The 16,334-nt window shown below is 53.2% G+C and overlaps 1 protein-coding gene across 1 annotated transcript in view; it reads left to right on the top strand.

Annotated features, from left to right (window-relative positions):
* The window catches only part of KCNK12 (potassium two pore domain channel subfamily K member 12), a 41,485-nt gene extending 32,762 nt beyond the window's left edge, over positions 1–8,723 (top strand). Inside the window, exon 2 of the mRNA XM_037066848.1 lies at positions 6,636–8,723. Within this exon, the coding sequence (XP_036922743.1) occupies positions 6,636–7,537 (902 nt within the window). The 3' untranslated portion in view covers positions 7,538–8,723. The remainder of the gene's footprint in view (positions 1–6,635) is intronic.
* Positions 8,724–16,334: the final 7,611 nt, after the last annotated feature.

Here is a 16,334-nt window from a genome sequence, read left to right as displayed (position 1 = left end):
CCATGAGTCTTGCTGGCTGCTGCCTCTCTGACCTTGGTCATGGAGCATCCAGTATGGGCCCAGCCCACACTGGCTGTTGGGCAAAGGAAACCAGGCACGCAGCCCTCAGGGAGCCGTCTGTCCACCAGCTTGCAGCTTAGACAAGTCCACAAACTCCAACACATACAATAGCCCATTGGTTTCAACTCTTCCACAACAGCTCCACTTTCCACAACAGCTCCACTTTCCCACCCTGCTGCTACTCTCAATTTTGGGATTGGAGGAGGCAGAGAAGATGGTGCCCCTTGCCAGCGAGGCCTCTCACCCAGCCCAGGGGCCAGAGCCTGAAGGAAGCTCAGAGGGGATGTTGCCACTCACCTAGAACCACTGAGGAATCTGAGGCCCAGGGAGGAAGAAGGACAGCAAGTCAACGATAGATTCGCTCTTGGAGGTATATGCAGGAGCTTATCACCCAAATTCCTGGCCATGGCCTGTCTGTATCTCACCTCAGGTGAAACTGTAATGCACTTCAGCTGTGACCCAAGGGCCATGCCTTGCCCGAGGTGTTTTCCAATTGAGCTTGCTTCATTTTTGAACACTTACTGTGTCCTGGGCACTGTGGGAAGCATGTGGGAACCACCTCCTCCTCATTTACTCCTCACAACAACCTTTCCAGGCAGGCAGTCCCCAGGCCATTTTTAGGGGGAGAAGTAGCCCGTTCACATTGCCCCTCCAGTGAGGGGAGGCGCCAGAGTGTGAGTCCACAGGCCTGCTCCCAGATTCTGCTCTCAACTCTCCAAGACAGATGATGTTGGCGCTTCCCAAAATGCAGGAATAGACTTGTTGGGTTTATCTTTCGCAGCTGGAGGTTTCCAGTGCTTGTCAGTTTCTAGAAGGCAAAGCATTTGCCAGATGCCAGGTTCAGGTGCTGGAAAATCTCCTAGAGGTGCCAGGTGAAGTGCCCACTCCGACAAAGCTCCCTCTAAGTTCAGCCCCAGTACAGGGTGGAGGGGATGCCCCCTCAGCCTTGTCCTCTTCTTGCACAGGTTCACACACGCCATCAGCAACAGCCCCTGCACACTGTCTGTGGGGGAGGCACCAGGCTGCAGGTGGGAACTGGCCAGACTGAACCACCCACACAGCCAGCCCTGTGCACTCTCGCAGCAGGCCACGCCTTGCTCAAGCCACGTCTCTACTCCTCCCTCTCAAAATCTCACCCACCGTCTGGACTGAACCCAAATACCTCTTCCTCTCTCTCTCTTTCCCCAGTCACTCTACCAAAAGGACTTCAGCCCTGACCCTGACCCTGCCCTGAGCTGGTCTGGCTGTGCCTGGGCCTTGGGGATGGTTTTGTTTCCCAGGTGATTCTGTTGTGCAGCCAGAGTGAAAACGTGCTGTACCAGCCAGAAGCAACCCACTTCTTCTTTTTCTGAGCTCTTATGCATTGGGCTTCTCCCTCATCACGTCACAGGCTGCTTCCTCTACTTTTTAGTCTGGGCTCCGCCACTTGCTTGTTCTGTGGTCTGAGCAAGTGATTTAACCTCAGTGTCTTTATCTATTAAATGTGGCTTCATTTACTCATCTCACAGTTGAGGATGATAATGACTCCTCTGTCATTCATCAAATCTCCATCAATTATAAATGTACCATTATGGCCTACCATTAAGAATTTACAATGCTATCATATGAACTGTTGGGTCATTGATTGTAAAATCCATCCTGATTTCAGGGAGGTTGAAATTCAAGGGGAAAAGGTGTGACTTAGAATGAATGAGTGTCTCACAGAATTGTTGTGAGGGCGAAATGCACTGATAGACGTGAAGTCTTGGCAAAGTGCCTGGAAACAGCGAGGGCTCCACACACGTCAGCTATTATTACCCCCTCCGCGTTCTCCTCCCTCATGGAGTGCTCTCACGACTCTCCCCAGCCATTCTTCCAGCCCCACTTCTCCCAAGGGGCCTGGGACTTCTCTAGGCTGCATGTCTTCCCCTGAAGAGTGACTTGCACAAGGACACACGGACAGCGCCGAGGTTCTGGCGCTGGAGCTCCTGTCCTAGGGAAGGCTCTCCAGCCCAGTGTTCTCTCAAGTCCAGCACTCCTCCATGGAGCGTCGCCAGAAGCCCCCTTTTCCTTCCTGGCATTCAGGATCTGGGCTCCAGTCACGGAGCAGCCCAATGCCCCACCCTTCACCCCCCAGCCCACCTCACAGCTCCCTCTGTTCCCTCTTTGGAGAGAGAGGGGCACTGGCGGGCCTGGCTGCCGAGCGGGCCTTGGGTGTGAGCTTCAGACTGCTTAGTTGTTAAAGAGAGGCTGTTAATCCCTCCTCGGGCCCATCAGGAAGGATGGGAGGAGATGGGGATATTGGGAAGGGCTTCTCAGAGGAGAGCACCTTATAGACACACGGGCCCATGGCAGGATTGTCCGACTTAGCAAATAAAAATACAGGACTCCCAGTGCAATTTGAACTTCAGATAAACAACGAATCACATGGGAGACACACTAAAAAAGAATTCATCACTTGACGTGATAGTAATACTTAACGCAGCATCCTGTATTGTATCTGGCAATCCTAACACTTCCTTTTCCTCCCCTGCTCTCTGACAGCACATGTCGGTTTTCCTGCTCTTTCTGGTATTTAACTCCCAGCCTTTAGAAGTTCTTAAAATGTTTACTTTCCGTCATTCGCTCAGCACGTAACTGTCAGTGCCTAATTCTCTGGAGAGTAGAAAGAGTCCTGATAATAATGAACCTTTAAGAGAACAGTGCGAGTCAGATTCCACCCAGAAGGGTCATCAGGGATACAACATTCTTTCTTAAAGGAAGCGTCCTAGCCATTTGCCTCAGAATCATCAGGAGACACTTGCCAAATGCAGGTTCCTGGGCCCCTCTTCTGACCTGGCAGAGAGCCTGGAAATAGAGCTCAATGTACTAACTAAACCTCTGGAGTGGGACTTGCCTTGGAATCTGCATTTGAATCATACATCTGGTTGCTTGGAACAGCCCTGGTTTATACATGCTGTCCCTGGGGAACTATTAGCAGCGTCCTGTGACTCTCACAGGTATCCTGGATCAGTTCTATCTCTCCCCCTCAGAGCTGACGTTACAGAGCCAACAGGACAAGGCAGCTAAGGTGATGAACCAAGACTTCCCATCTTCTGGCGCAGCGGGAAGGGCTTCAGGGTCAGCTCAGAAAAAGCTTAAAAACTGTGATGTGGGCAAGTACCCTCCATGCCCTTGGCCCATGTCCTGGCCTGCTTTGTTCGGGTTGATGATGCCTCCCTCACAGGGTGGCTAAAGGGACTGGAGGTGCCACCAGAGGGATGTGTCACAGAGGCTCCACCCACGGCCCATGATGCAGTTCAGTGCTGGCCTCCCTGTCTCAATTCCAGGCTCTTCGAGCTGAAAACTCCAGAGGCCCTGTCACCAGGGCCCCCATTTGCGAAGGCGGCACCAGACAGGCTGTGGGAATGAGCTTAACAGCTTTTGTCAAAGTGGCATAATAAAGCCCCCAAATGTCTGCTCTTTGCAAACCGGGATGGCAGATCAATTGTGGCATAAACAAAATAGCAGGCTTGGTGCAAAGCTGGGGACAGATTACGCCTCTGCAGGGTGTGATTGGGGAAGAAGAGGATTTTCAGGGTGGCTGGGTCTGTCTCCTCTCATCCTGAAGCCTCGAGGCCCCTCTTTGGAGCAGCCTGACCCCCTGCAGATTATCAGAGCGTGGGGGATGCTCCTCCTCTCTGGGAAGCATCTGGCTAGGCAGCAGCCCAGGCAGGGACCTCACTCCCCTCAGCAAGAAGCCTGACCCTGGGGCCTCGGCATCCCCCCGAGTTCTGAGTCTATTAGTGGGGAAGGAGGGGAAACCGTGCCCCCTCCACCTGTCTCCTGAGCTGAGCCGACAGTGTGGCCTGGAGGGAGGCAAAGTGGGCACGGGTGTCAGACCTGGAGCAGTGAGGGGGATATTTGCATCGAGTGTCTTCTGCGTTGTCAGAGAACCTTGTGACCTGCCTGTCCACTTCTGGGAAGACAGTGCCACTGCCAGTCAAGCATTTGGCCTCATTTTAGGCCTGCAGTCATGACCATGAGGAGACCCCAGGACAAGTCCTGGCCCAGCCTCTCCTCGGAGGCAGAAGGGCAAAGCTGTGCCCTGGCCCGGGGATGAGCTGCTTACAGCAGAGGGGTGAGCATTTGCACAAAACCTCTGAGAAGGCAGCCCAGAGACTCTTTGAGGGCAGAGAAGGCGCCTGTCTTGTTTTCCGCCACATCCCTGAGCCTAGTAGGAAGCCTGCCAAACCCTTGTCACTGTCTGCTGAGGGATGAATGGTGGACGTTGGTCTCACAGCTGCGTGTCTGGTGGTGCTGCGATGTAGAGGCCCTAGCAAAAGGCCATACATACCTCTGTGGGGAAGGAGAAAGGGGAGTAGAGAAACAGGTCTCACTCTGGTTCCATCATTCAGGGACACCCAGGGGGACACATGCTCAACAAGAGACCCGACTCCAAATGGAAGCCTGGGGTGGGATCCAAGAGTCCAGACAGGAGGAGTTTGCAGGGATCTGAGGATGCTCTGGGAGAAGGAAGAGGTGACCTTTGACTCAGAGGGTGGGTCAGGCAGGGGCAGTCCTGTGGGTACCCCAAGGGGCAGATGAAAACCCTGCTTGTCAGCAACTAGCAAGATGACTGTTAGCCAGAAACAGTGATACCCTCTGCGTCTCATTCCTCCCACTGTGCCCAAGCCCTGCATTGAGTCTGGTTTGAGTAGCCTCACCTTTCTTAGCTGTGCCGAGCCACAGGTGATGTGTCCACCTTGGTGGGAACGTTCAAGCAGGAGCAGTGGCCCCTGTCCCCAGCAACAGGCACCGGGAAGAGAGCCACAAGAGGAGAGAGGACTCTTGGGGACAGGAGTCATGACTGAGCCCCAGCCCTGAAGGACTGCAGTTTGGTTCTCTAAGAGCAATGGAGGCTTTTGTGGTGCTCTGGGAAGACAGTCCTGATTACATGGCTAATTTGGTCTTTCACTGTCTTGTGGCCAAATTGTGAATCTAGGGATATAATCCATCTTCCTCAATGTGGGTTCACGATCATAACATTGTCTCCTAGCTTGAGCCACTAGGCAGAAGATCAAGACCACGGCCAGGTGAGTGGGCACTTTTTCCAGGGAATCTAGAGACTGATTAGCACACAGGTTTAAGGAATTAGTCTGAAAATTTTTTTTTCTCGGGCCCTTTTCAGGAAATGGTAAGCCCAGAGATGAAACTCTACGTCCTCCTTCCCAGGGCTGCCCGACCCCACTAGCAGTGCGCAGGTAGCCCTCTTGACATCGGGTACGAATTAAAGAGGGATGCCCCTGACCTTTTGCTGCAGAGGTGTTGAAAGGTGCCATAGTGCCACTCAGGCAGGTGATTCATTTTCAACTCATACTCCAAGCAGCAGTGACTCTTCCCACCAAGAGATTAAATCCCCTCTTAGAACCAGAGTCAGGCAGCCGTGAATGCCACAAAGAAACTAAAGCTGGCAGCAGGCTGAGAGCTACCTCTCTGGGCTGCCCTGCGTGGCATGGGCTGAGCCCACTGGTGGGAAGCCAAGCCTTCTGCAGAAATCAACTGATAAAGAATCTCCTTTAAAGGCTGTGCTTTGAGTACGTGGGTGAATTAAGACTTAATTATAAGAGCTCGAAGCAATAAACAACGGCTGCCCAGGCACAGAGCCGATCTGCCACGACAGAAGCAGCGCAGGACCGCACTGGACCATAACCTTTCCATTCTCGAGTGAGAGCAGGGATGATGGTGGTCCTTGGGTGAGAAGAAGCTGGCACTCAACAGCAAAACCATGTTTACTCTCTGAAGATTGTGGACTCACTCTCAATCCTTTTGTCGGTTCCATAAGCCTCTTTTCAGAAACCACCAAATATAGCTCCCTGGACTGAATACCCTCTACCTGGTCCCCAGAAGTCCCATATAAAATGAAACCTTTAATGGAATGCTATCCTGATAAGGCCTAAGGGTGCCACTGGCTACATTAAAAAACCGATTCGAGGAATCAAAGAGCAGATGACACTTGCTTTGTAGGCACCTCCTACAAAAGCAAGTGGTTTGCACGGGTGCAGTGGTTTCTGTTTTGTGTCCTGATCAGTCCTTCCTAGTAACCATCGTGCCCCACCTGTTTTTTAAAGATTTTGTTTGTTTTTAGAGAGAGCGGGGAGGAGGGTGAAAGAGGGAGAGAAACATCAATGTGCGAGAGATACATGGACTGGTTGCCTCTCACAGACCTCCAACTAGGGACCCGGATGCAACCAATGCACATGCCCTGACTGGGAATTGAACTGGCAAGGTTTGGGTTCCTAGGCTGGCACTCAACTCAGGAAGCTACACCAGCCAGGGCTTGGCCTGCCCATTTGAACTTAAGCTCCCCCACAGGAGGGGCTATGTCTCCTCCAACAGTTTATGGGCTAACAAAATCAGGAATAATGTCTAATGCCACTAAGGGAGAGAAATGTCTAAATACTAACTCCTCTCTGTTTGAGCCATGCCACGGTAGAAGCCACGTCATCACCATGCCAAGGTAGAAGCCACGTCATCACCTGCATACTCAGAGCACCCACCCGGTAAGGACCTCCTTTTCACCCAGGACCTCGCTGACCCTTGTCCTGTCTCTGCAGGTTTCGGCATGACCACACCCGCCACTGTGGGCGGGAAGGCTTTCCTCATTGCCTACGGGCTTTTCGGCTGTGCTGGGACCATCTTGTTTTTCAACCTGTTCCTGGAGCGCATCATCTCGCTGCTGGCCTTCATCATGCGCACCTGCCGGGAGCGTCAGCTGCGCCGCAGTGGCCTGCTGCCTGCCACCTTCCGCCACGGCTCGGCGCTCTCGGAGGCCGACTGCCTGGCGGGCTGGAAGCCCTCAGTGTACCACGTGTTGCTGATTCTGGGCCTGTTCGCCGTGCTGCTGTCGTGCTGCGCCTCGGCCATGTACACCAGCGTGGAGGGCTGGGACTACATGGACTCACTGTACTTCTGCTTCGTCACCTTCAGCACCATCGGCTTCGGGGACCTGGTGAGCAGCCAGCACGCCGCCTACAGGAACCAGGGACTCTACCGCCTGGGAAACTTCCTCTTCATCCTGCTCGGTGTGTGCTGCATCTATTCTCTCTTCAATGTTATCTCCATCCTCATCAAGCAGGTGCTCAACTGGATGCTGCGAAAGCTGAGCTGTCGCTGCTGCGCCCGCTGCTGCCCCGCACCTGGCGCACCCCTGGCACGGCGCAACGCCATCACCCCCGGCTCCCGGCTGCGCCGCCGCCTGGCTGCGCTCGGCGTCGACCCCGCGGCCGCCGACAGCGACGCCGAGGGTCGCCGCCTGTCGGGCGAGCTCATCTCCATGCGCGACCTCACCGCCTCCAACAAGGTATCGCTGGCGCTGCTGCAGAAGCAGCTGTCCGAGACGGCCAACGGCTACCCGCGCAGCGTGTGCGTCAACACGCGCCAGAACGGCTTCTCGGGCGGCGTGGGTGCGCTGGGCATCATGAACAACCGCCTGGCCGAGACCAGCGCCTCCAGGTAGACTGCCCGCCCGCCTGCCCTTCTTGCTGCGCCAGAGACCCTCGCCAGGCTGGCGGCACACCAGGCGTGGCTTGCTTTTCTTCTCTCAGACGCTGGCGCTTTCTTAATCTTTATCCAATAAAATGAAACCAAAAAAAATTTTTAAAGAAATACTATTTGGCCAGGCCTGATGTTATCAGTGACAGGTTTGGGGGGAACCTATTTTACTTGTGGGTCCCCTGTTGGAGAACCGTGGCCCCAAGTAGATTCTCCTCCAGGGAAAGAAAAAGTGGCACCCAACCCCTCACCGGGTGCATACCGCAGCGAGGAGAGTGTCAGCCCTAGGTTTTGCAGACTGGCATGAAACCCTGTCCCCATGCACATAAGCAGTCGGCAACCCCAAAACATATGGTGCAATTTTACATGGCTCTGAATTACCTCCGCAGCATTTAGAATCCTGGCCCAGCCTAGCAGCTTCCTTCTGGTCGTCAGAAGTGATATAGTCACAGTTTTGACAGGTGGGGGTGGGGAGAGCCATCTGTTACCTCCTGATGTGTATATATAGCACAGCCGCTACACACAGAATGGTGTAGTATTACGCAATGAGATGCAACATAGAACCAACTTGCGGACTGCGGCGTTTCCCCGAGGTTTGGAAATTGCAGTGGTAAGGGGCTTAGCTGGCCTTTCTCAGCCTGTGGTTCACTTAGCACAGCACACGGGGCAGCTACTTTGAATGAAGGAAATCTGGAGTGGCCTGCCTGCCGGGAGGGGAGCACTGGGCTGCAGGAGCCCTGCTCTGCTTCAGCTGCCTGATCTCAGAGGCTCCCCTTACATCTCTGAATCTCCCAACCCTCCTCTCTTTCACGAGCATCATCCATTTTGCTTTGCTAGTGTGTATTTTTTTCTCAACTGCCATTGATCAGTTCAACGTTTTTCCCTTTTCAAGAGCCTGATGATGCAGAGCTCAGCCTCCAGCCCTCCCCTCCTTCTCCAAATCAGGGCTGCGCCAGCTGCACCCTTGAGGCCGGGTGCCACGGCACCAGGAAGTCAAAGCAGCCGTCCTGTAACTGTCAGAGAACTTGGCTCCAGAGCGCATAGTGTTTTGAGGGCACATCCCATTCTAAACCTTATTTGGCCTCCAACTGGTAATTAAGTGAAGTTGTTTCCTCTACACATGATAGGGAGGGAGCTGGTGGAACAGCAAGATGGGAGCAGTTTTAGGATTCAGATTTTAGCCCTGGTTGGTGTAGCTCAGTGGATTGAGCGCTGGCCTGAGAACCAAAGGATTCAGATTTTGCTCTGAATGATCCTCAAGCTGACAGACAGGTTCTCCCAGACTCACCCTCTGCCACATTGCCCCGGAGGAAGGTCAGATGCCCATCCTTTATTGAAAGGATAAGGATCTTGGAATATGAAAGAGCAACACCCTTTCAGCCCATTGTCTCATCTGCAAAGATGATGATTCCAAGGACAAATGCAATAGTCTAGTCAGGCACACACACACACACACACACACACACACACACACACACACATATATATATATATATATATATATATATATATATATATATAATCTTCTGACAGGAAGTCTTAGGAAAGCACTGGACACCTCACACCACCAAAAGGCATCGAAAGCCATGAGATCTCTCTCCGTGGCAGTGAGGGAAGCATGTGAGCCTGGAACACACACACACTACTATTAAGAGTCACACTTAAATGTCAGCCTCTTCTTTCCCCTTCCAGTTCATGGCAGAAAGAAAAAAAATAAGTTGGGATCTCAGTGGCTCTCCAGCTACTTTGGGTAATTTCTAGTTTGTGCTGAAATAGGTTTGAAAACACAAGCCCTGGGATTGGGGTAAAGCCAGTGAGGTAGAGTGGCCGGAGAGAAGTCAGGCTGCTTCCTCTGAAAGGAAGGCGTCCTGGGGGCCGCGCCTCCAGAGGATGCACCACAACTGTCAACTGTCGGGCCAGCTCCTGAGCCCCCTGCCTGTGTCTCAGTGACGGCTCTGGTCACGCTGGAGGCACTGCACACTCAGGCACATGTTTTCTAGGGCAGGGTCCTCTCACAGGACCTAAATAAAGTGTCAGATGTATCCCTTTAAAAGAGCAAAAGATTAAAAGGCATCCAATTAGAGGTGTCACCTAGGCAACGAGAAATAACTTGGGGATCTGAGCCACCCAGGCGGGAAGGTAGAGCTCCCCATGATAGAGGCACCTAGACCACGAGGTCTCAATAGCAAGCGAAACAGCAGCCTGCCTGGAAGGAGTGAGTGAGCCCCCAAGACAGCACAGGGGGCTTGTGACCCAGCCTTCAAGGCTCTTTGCACTAGATGGGCCAAAGAGGTGGCCAGGTGATCCCGTTGACTGGCACACAGGACTACCCAGAATCCCATCCCCACAGGAGGAAACAGGACCTGCCTCCCGAGAAGAAAAATCTCAAAACCTTCTTTGGCAATCTTCTTTGTCAGCAGCTTTCCCTAAAGTTTCTGCTAAAGTGCTCACGCCTCAGCTTTAGCTGTTGTCGCTCCCTTTCCAATGCTTTGCCTTTGGAAGGAGGTGATTGTGGGCAGCCTGGGCAAGCTTCCGAAGGAACCCGAGTTGTGGTTTGAGGAGGCAGGGAGGGACCATTCCCTCTCAGCAACCTCCCAGAGAAACACAAACCTCCAACATACAATGGTAGCTCAGGAGCCAGTGGCAGGTGTGTATTTTTACCCAAGTTCTCCTGGTCCCTCCCCCATCACTGTCCATCACTTCAGGCCAAAGGGCTCAGTGCTTCTGGGGAAAGTCAGGCTCCCAAGTTCAGGGGGATTCATGAAGCCTAGACCCACACCTAAAGGGCTTGTATGACACCCTGCTTGAGGGTGGGCATGGAGAACCAGAACTCCTTAACAAGCAGGGGTGGGGGCTTCCTCTCATTTCAGAAACAGCGACACTGATGAGGGCCCCCTTCTGTGGTGCAGATTCTTTAGAACCTCAGGCTAAGAAAGGGCTCCATTTTCTTAGACACTGTGGCCTCGCCCACCATGTGGGGGTCTCTGGTTTGACCTGCAGCTTGCTCAGTGCAGTCTACAACTCCCCAGGCGCCAGACATTGCTTCCTAACCTTAGGCCCACACACTCACCCCTCAGAAACAGCACGGGCTTTTTTTCAATTTTTTAAATTTTACATTTTACTTTTTAAATTTTATTTACTATATTATTTATTATTTATTTTATTTTAGGCACAGGCTTTTAAGAAGCCCTTGCCTCCCAGCTGTGGCCATGCAGAGGCTGGGGTCTTGGTGAATAGCCAAGCCTTCTCAGAGCTTAGCAGAGAAGTAGAGAAGCTACCCATGGGGTCCTTGCTTGCTAATAAGGCCAGGTGACTTCCTGACCACGCCCCTAGTCCTCTGACTGAAGCCAGAGCTTCCTGCTCTGGTAAGGGAGGCAGAAGTCTCAGGCATCCTTGAGCACTCAGCTCGTGGAAAATGCCTGACAGTCCTGGGAATCACGCATCACAGCAAACACACACTCATCGGCCTTATGAAGAGCAGCTAGCCCCATTCCCCAAGGAAAAATTTTAGTCTGGGCCACTGTAAGGAGAAAGAGTTTCCATTTTTAACTCACTGGAGATCTACAAGAGCCTGGAAAATTCTGCTCTGCCCTGAGGGATTTTATGTACACTTTGCATGGTGTTTTACACAGAAGCCCGCGTCCAAACCCAAGTGAAGCCCGGGCAAAGGGCTGCTAAATTTACCCAGGCTCCCGTGACCCTCAGTGAGGCTTGCTAGCAGAGGCCCTCTCCCTGCGTGCTTTGGATGAGGGGTGACTGAGCTCTCAGGGCCAAAGGAGAAGCTTCCAGGGAACCCAGGCAGATGGCAGCCCACGGAGGCAGAGACCGCAGGGGCTGTGGGTCAGGTGGTTTCGTCTTACTGTAACTTTTTACTTTCTTAACAAACAAAAAGCACAATTCCACATGCACACCGTCTGGAAAGCACATCCAGACAGATCGCTTAGGGCACTTCTGAGTCCAGAAGAGGAGCTGGGGCTTCTTTGTTGCGGTGGTTACATGTAACAGGCTCGCTCCATGCTGTGGGGTGGGAAGGGACGGAGGGCCGCTGAGGCCACTCCCCACCCCAGGACGGCGCATCAGCATGGACTCAGGGCCTGGACTCTTGCCCCTGGAGCAGCTATGGCGCCTTCAGGTGCGTGCAGCGTCACAGCTCCATCGAGGTCCCTTCGCAGCCCCACACCCACCCGGTCTCATTGTGCACTGAGAAAGGATGAGATTTCTGCTCTAACCTGACCCAAGCCCCACGTCCCCTATCTTCTAGCCTCCTCCCTCCCCCTGCTCCCTAGAAAGCTCCCCCTGGCTTTACACATTATTTTCTATGCTCCATGTTCTCTCAGGAGGGGTGGGTAGAGCATGCGGGGCAAGCCTGCAGGGTTTCTTAAATAATACATTTATTTTTCTGAGCAGCACGCCAAGAGAGGACTTGAAGGGTGTCTGAATTAACCATGAATAAATGCAGCCTGCCACCCCGTGAGCTGTTTGCTTTCTGTCTGTCAGAACCACCTGCTTCCCCATCTCCCCGCTCAAACCTCATCTCAGGGGCCCCAGGGGACTTCAGCTTGGAGGATCGGGCTTAAGTGGCAGCTCCCAGAGGGGTTGTTCTACAAAACAACAGTGACGTCTATATGAGTTGGGGGGAGGGGGCAGGGGGAGGCCACCGAGGAAGCTCACAGGTAGCCTGGCCAGGCTGGGCCAAGGCCAGTTTCTGAGAGCCAGGGCTGGAAAGAAGGCAGAAGAGCCCAGGAAACTGGAGCCGGGGTGGTTGGGGGATGGGCCCCCACTGTGGCCCTGGTTCCCAACCGGTTCCAGAGGCAGCTTTAAAGATGCTGATGCCCAGCCCCCAGCCCCACCCCCCTGAGATTCTGATTTCACTGGTCTAAGGGGAGTGCGGGAGGGCACTGGCATATTTGGGAGGCTGTTAAGGTGATTCTAACGGGCAACCAAGGTCTTGTACCCACACTCTAAACACGGAGCCCTCATCCTGCTGTGTGGGAAGGGCACCCATTCAGAAATTGGGAAGTCTGAACTCTAGGCCTGGGTCTGGCAGTCACTCTGCTTGCTCAGATCCTCAGTTTCCCCATCTCTAAAATGGGATACTGATATTGTTTCCCATCCCCCTCCCACCTCCCAGGAGTCTTGTGAAAAGTAAATGAGAGGCCGGGAACTGAAAAGTGTAAAGTGCTCCATAAATGCAGTGTCACCATTGTAAGAGGCATTTCATGTACTAAGGGACCAGGCAGCCCCCGTCACTTCTGGTGGAGACCCTTCCTGCAGGGCCAGCTGGGGGAGAAGGCTCCGCCTGGGTGATTACTTCTGTCCACAATGCCTCTCCTTTTTGACACCGCCTTAATTGCCATCATGACCAGGCAAGCCCCACTGAGGCTCCGCCCACCCTCCCCAAGTCTTCCTTTTTCCTTCAGGTTGCCCTATAGATGAGAAGTAATTGGCAGGCCACTCAAGTCCTGCCCAACCTACCTCAATCTGCAAAATCACTCTCTAGCCCCCCCTCAACCCAAAAGGTTTCCTTCAGCTGCAGCGACAACCACTCTGGTCTTTTGGTCTTTCTGGTCTTTGTAATGCTGGTCAAAGCTACTAAACTGATTTCATGACCTGCCTATGAATCACCCCCAGTAATATGATAAACACGGGCCTACGGTCTTTCTGAAAGAAACCTTTCAATTTTCCTGCTTCTGCTGAGACTCATTGGCAGCGGAGGGGTCTGGGCGCAATTCACCCATCAGCCCTCTTCTCCCTTTGGGTCTTTCGCCCCAGCTGTGTGATCAGCTCAGGCAGGCGTTTCAGCTGCATGAACTGGTGCCTGCCTTCCTTTCAGCTTCTAAGGCCTGTGATTTCCATGACATTTTAGGCTGCCCACCGGCCTCCCAGAATGGACTGCCAACCCTCCCCCTTCCACAGTCAGTTACCTTTCCGTGAAAATAGGTTTTCCTGATGAGAAGATAAGAAAAAGGAACTCGCCTATAATCAGTGAGGCCCTTGGACAAGATATTTGCGTATTTACCTCTCTATGCCCTGTCAACCCGAGGGATTCAGTCCTTTTCTCCCATTTTGTCCTGGGTCAGAGAGGTTGAGGAGTTTGTCTAGTGTGGGGCCTGGCACCCTGTGTTAGAGGCTGGAGGGACGGTGAGAAAGCCAGCCCAGCCCTCACTGTCCCTGAACTCTGGACTCAGGAGAGGCCGACAGGGCAGTGAGCATGGCAGGCAGGAGAGGGGCAGCCTGGGCTGCGGGCCGCACCCAAGGACAGGCTATCCGGGGTGTCAGGGGAGGCTCTCAGGGGCAGGCTGTCCAAGCTGAGCGGGAGAGGGAGCCCCCTGAGCCTGCTGCGGGGACGGGGCAGGGGTAGTGCGGGACGTGTCCCGGCAGAAGGAGCAGGATGAGAGAGAGTCGGGAACTGAGTTCTCATCATCCACAGGACTGGCGTCTGCACAGCGCTGCCCTGACTATAACAACTGAAGTCTGGGCAAAGAAAACCACATTCCTGGCCCCTTCCCACTCCATTTCGAGGGAAATGTTCACAGGAAGGATGTTGGTGGAATCTCTAAAGAAAGGCTTAACCACAAGGCAACGAATGCTGGGTAATGAGAGGTTGCTTCTGCTCCCTTCTGGGGCTGTGAGCAGACCCCTTCCCCTCACTGAGGCTCCTTCCCATGTCAGCAAAATGAGGGACTGGTGTTTGATGTGCACTCGGGCTCAGGAGGGAGCCGGGGAGAACTGTGAGAGTCGCAGGGGACTCCTATGAGGAACTTCCCTTAGAAAACATCTGCCCAGTGCCTGACCCAACGGGGACAACTTCTTTCTCCGTGGCCACTTCTTTCTCCAAGGACCAACCGGAGCAGGACCTGCCATCTGGATGCAGGATGGAAGGACATGTGTCCCACTGAGGACTGGCCAGCTCCCTGCTGAAAGCTGCACATTCCACACACATACCAAACCCTTGCACCTCCAGGTCTCTGCTGTCATTAGTCTCTACTTCCTCTGGAACAAATAAAGTCCATTCTCTACAGTAGCCAGTGACCACACACAACTACTTAATGTTAAATGAATTTAAATTAAACTTCAAAATTTAGCTCTTCCATCCTGGCCGGTTAGCTCAGCGGATTGAATGCGAGCCTGCGAACCGGAGTTGCTGGTTTGATTCCCAGTCAGGGCACATGCCTGGGCTGCAGGCCAGGTCCCCAGTAGGGGGCATGTGAGAGGCAACCGCACATTGATGTTTTCCTTCCTCTTTCTCCTTCCTTTCCCCTTTCTCTAAAAATAAATAAAATCTAAAAAAAAAAAAAGATACTTTAAAAAGTTTAGCTCTTCCATCGCACTGAGCACATGCCCCGTGTTCCAGTTATCACCAGAGCTTCTAGACCTCTTTAACCCACTCTCCATCCTCCCTGCTCCTTCACCAAAAGCTGCCCCAGATCAGCTCCATAAAGTCCATCCTCCCACAGCGCCCTCTGCCGGGTGGAGCGTCTGCCTGCAGGAAGGCAGGAGGCCGCGGTGCGGAGGGACGCAGAGGCCGGCCTGCCTGCCTGCAGGGCTCCCTCCACATCCGGGAGCCTCCTCAGCTTTTCCCCCCCCAGTGTGAGTCAGCCAGCAATTTCCACCTTTGCCTGTGGGCTGAATTAGGTAAACTTGCAACTGGAAAAATTTGGCTAACACTGTTTCTTTACCCAAAATAAACCCCTTCCTTGCTCCTTGGGGGGCTGAAATGCCTTTTACAGCAACAGCAATTTGGGGGGGAAGTTTAGTCCTGGAATGCAGATAGCTCTGGGAGAGAGTACAGCTACATATTCACACCGAAGTGTAAATGACTGAGAGTTTCTGATGGCTCCCGGCAAAGGGAGACGGGAACCTCCATAACCAGATCGAGGCCACCGGAAAGGCCATTTGTGCACATCACGGATCAACCTTGCTGACTCCGCATTCAGAGAACTGAAGCTGAGTGTAAGCTCGAACACTCCTTCCCTTAAAACACAAATCTTTAGCCATCCCCTGACACATTTCTAACAAACGCTTAATATTTGTTGACTTAATATTTATGTGACAGGGTCTCTGCCCTCCCCATCAGCTTCCAACACTATTAACCAAACATCCCAGCATTTGCAGGGGCCTCTCAATCTGTCTGCCTCTCTCATATCCCAGCTTCCCCCACTTCTCTTTGCAGCGTCCACAGCGAGAGGGCAGCAGGCAACAGTACTGGCTAGAGCCAGAGAGCCTCTCTGTTCCAGAATCTTGGAATATCTGCTCCTCCAAGCCCACTTATCCTCACCCCACTCTCCCCAATAAAGGATTTCCATTTCCAAAGGTTAAAAATTAAAACAATAAAAAGAGGGAGACTATAATTCTGGAATTTTATTCACCCAACAAGAATGATGCGAAGGCTGTGGCAGAATCAAGCTTTGGGGCCTGGATGCAGCTTAGGGTGCAGCCTTCTCTGAGCGTTGCAGTCCCCCTCAGCCTCTTTCCCTGAAGCACCAACACCTCCCCCGCCTCCTGTGAGCCCCCACCCCCACCCTGGGTCCTTTCGGACTTGTGACTGCAGCCCCTGGCCGCACACAGACTCCAAGTTGGGTTCACACCTGGCTGCTCTACCACTGATGTCATTTAGGGCCTCACTCCTGCAATAGAAACCCCAGAGAGTTGCTGCTGTGTCCCAGGGGCACCTCGGAGACAGTGGTGAAATAAGCCATCTGGCCACAGAAGGGGTAAGCCAAGCACCACTGGCCTTTCATTGCCTGCTTGGGCTCACCCAG

Source organism: Sturnira hondurensis, unplaced genomic scaffold (genome assembly GCF_014824575.4).
Source record: "Sturnira hondurensis isolate 20B ecotype Veracruz unplaced genomic scaffold, ASM1482457v3 Scaffold0016663, whole genome shotgun sequence".
Taxonomy (NCBI): domain Eukaryota; kingdom Metazoa; phylum Chordata; class Mammalia; order Chiroptera; family Phyllostomidae; genus Sturnira; species Sturnira hondurensis.
Note: the sequence above shows the minus strand (reverse complement) of the source record. Positions and strands in the feature narration are given on the sequence as shown.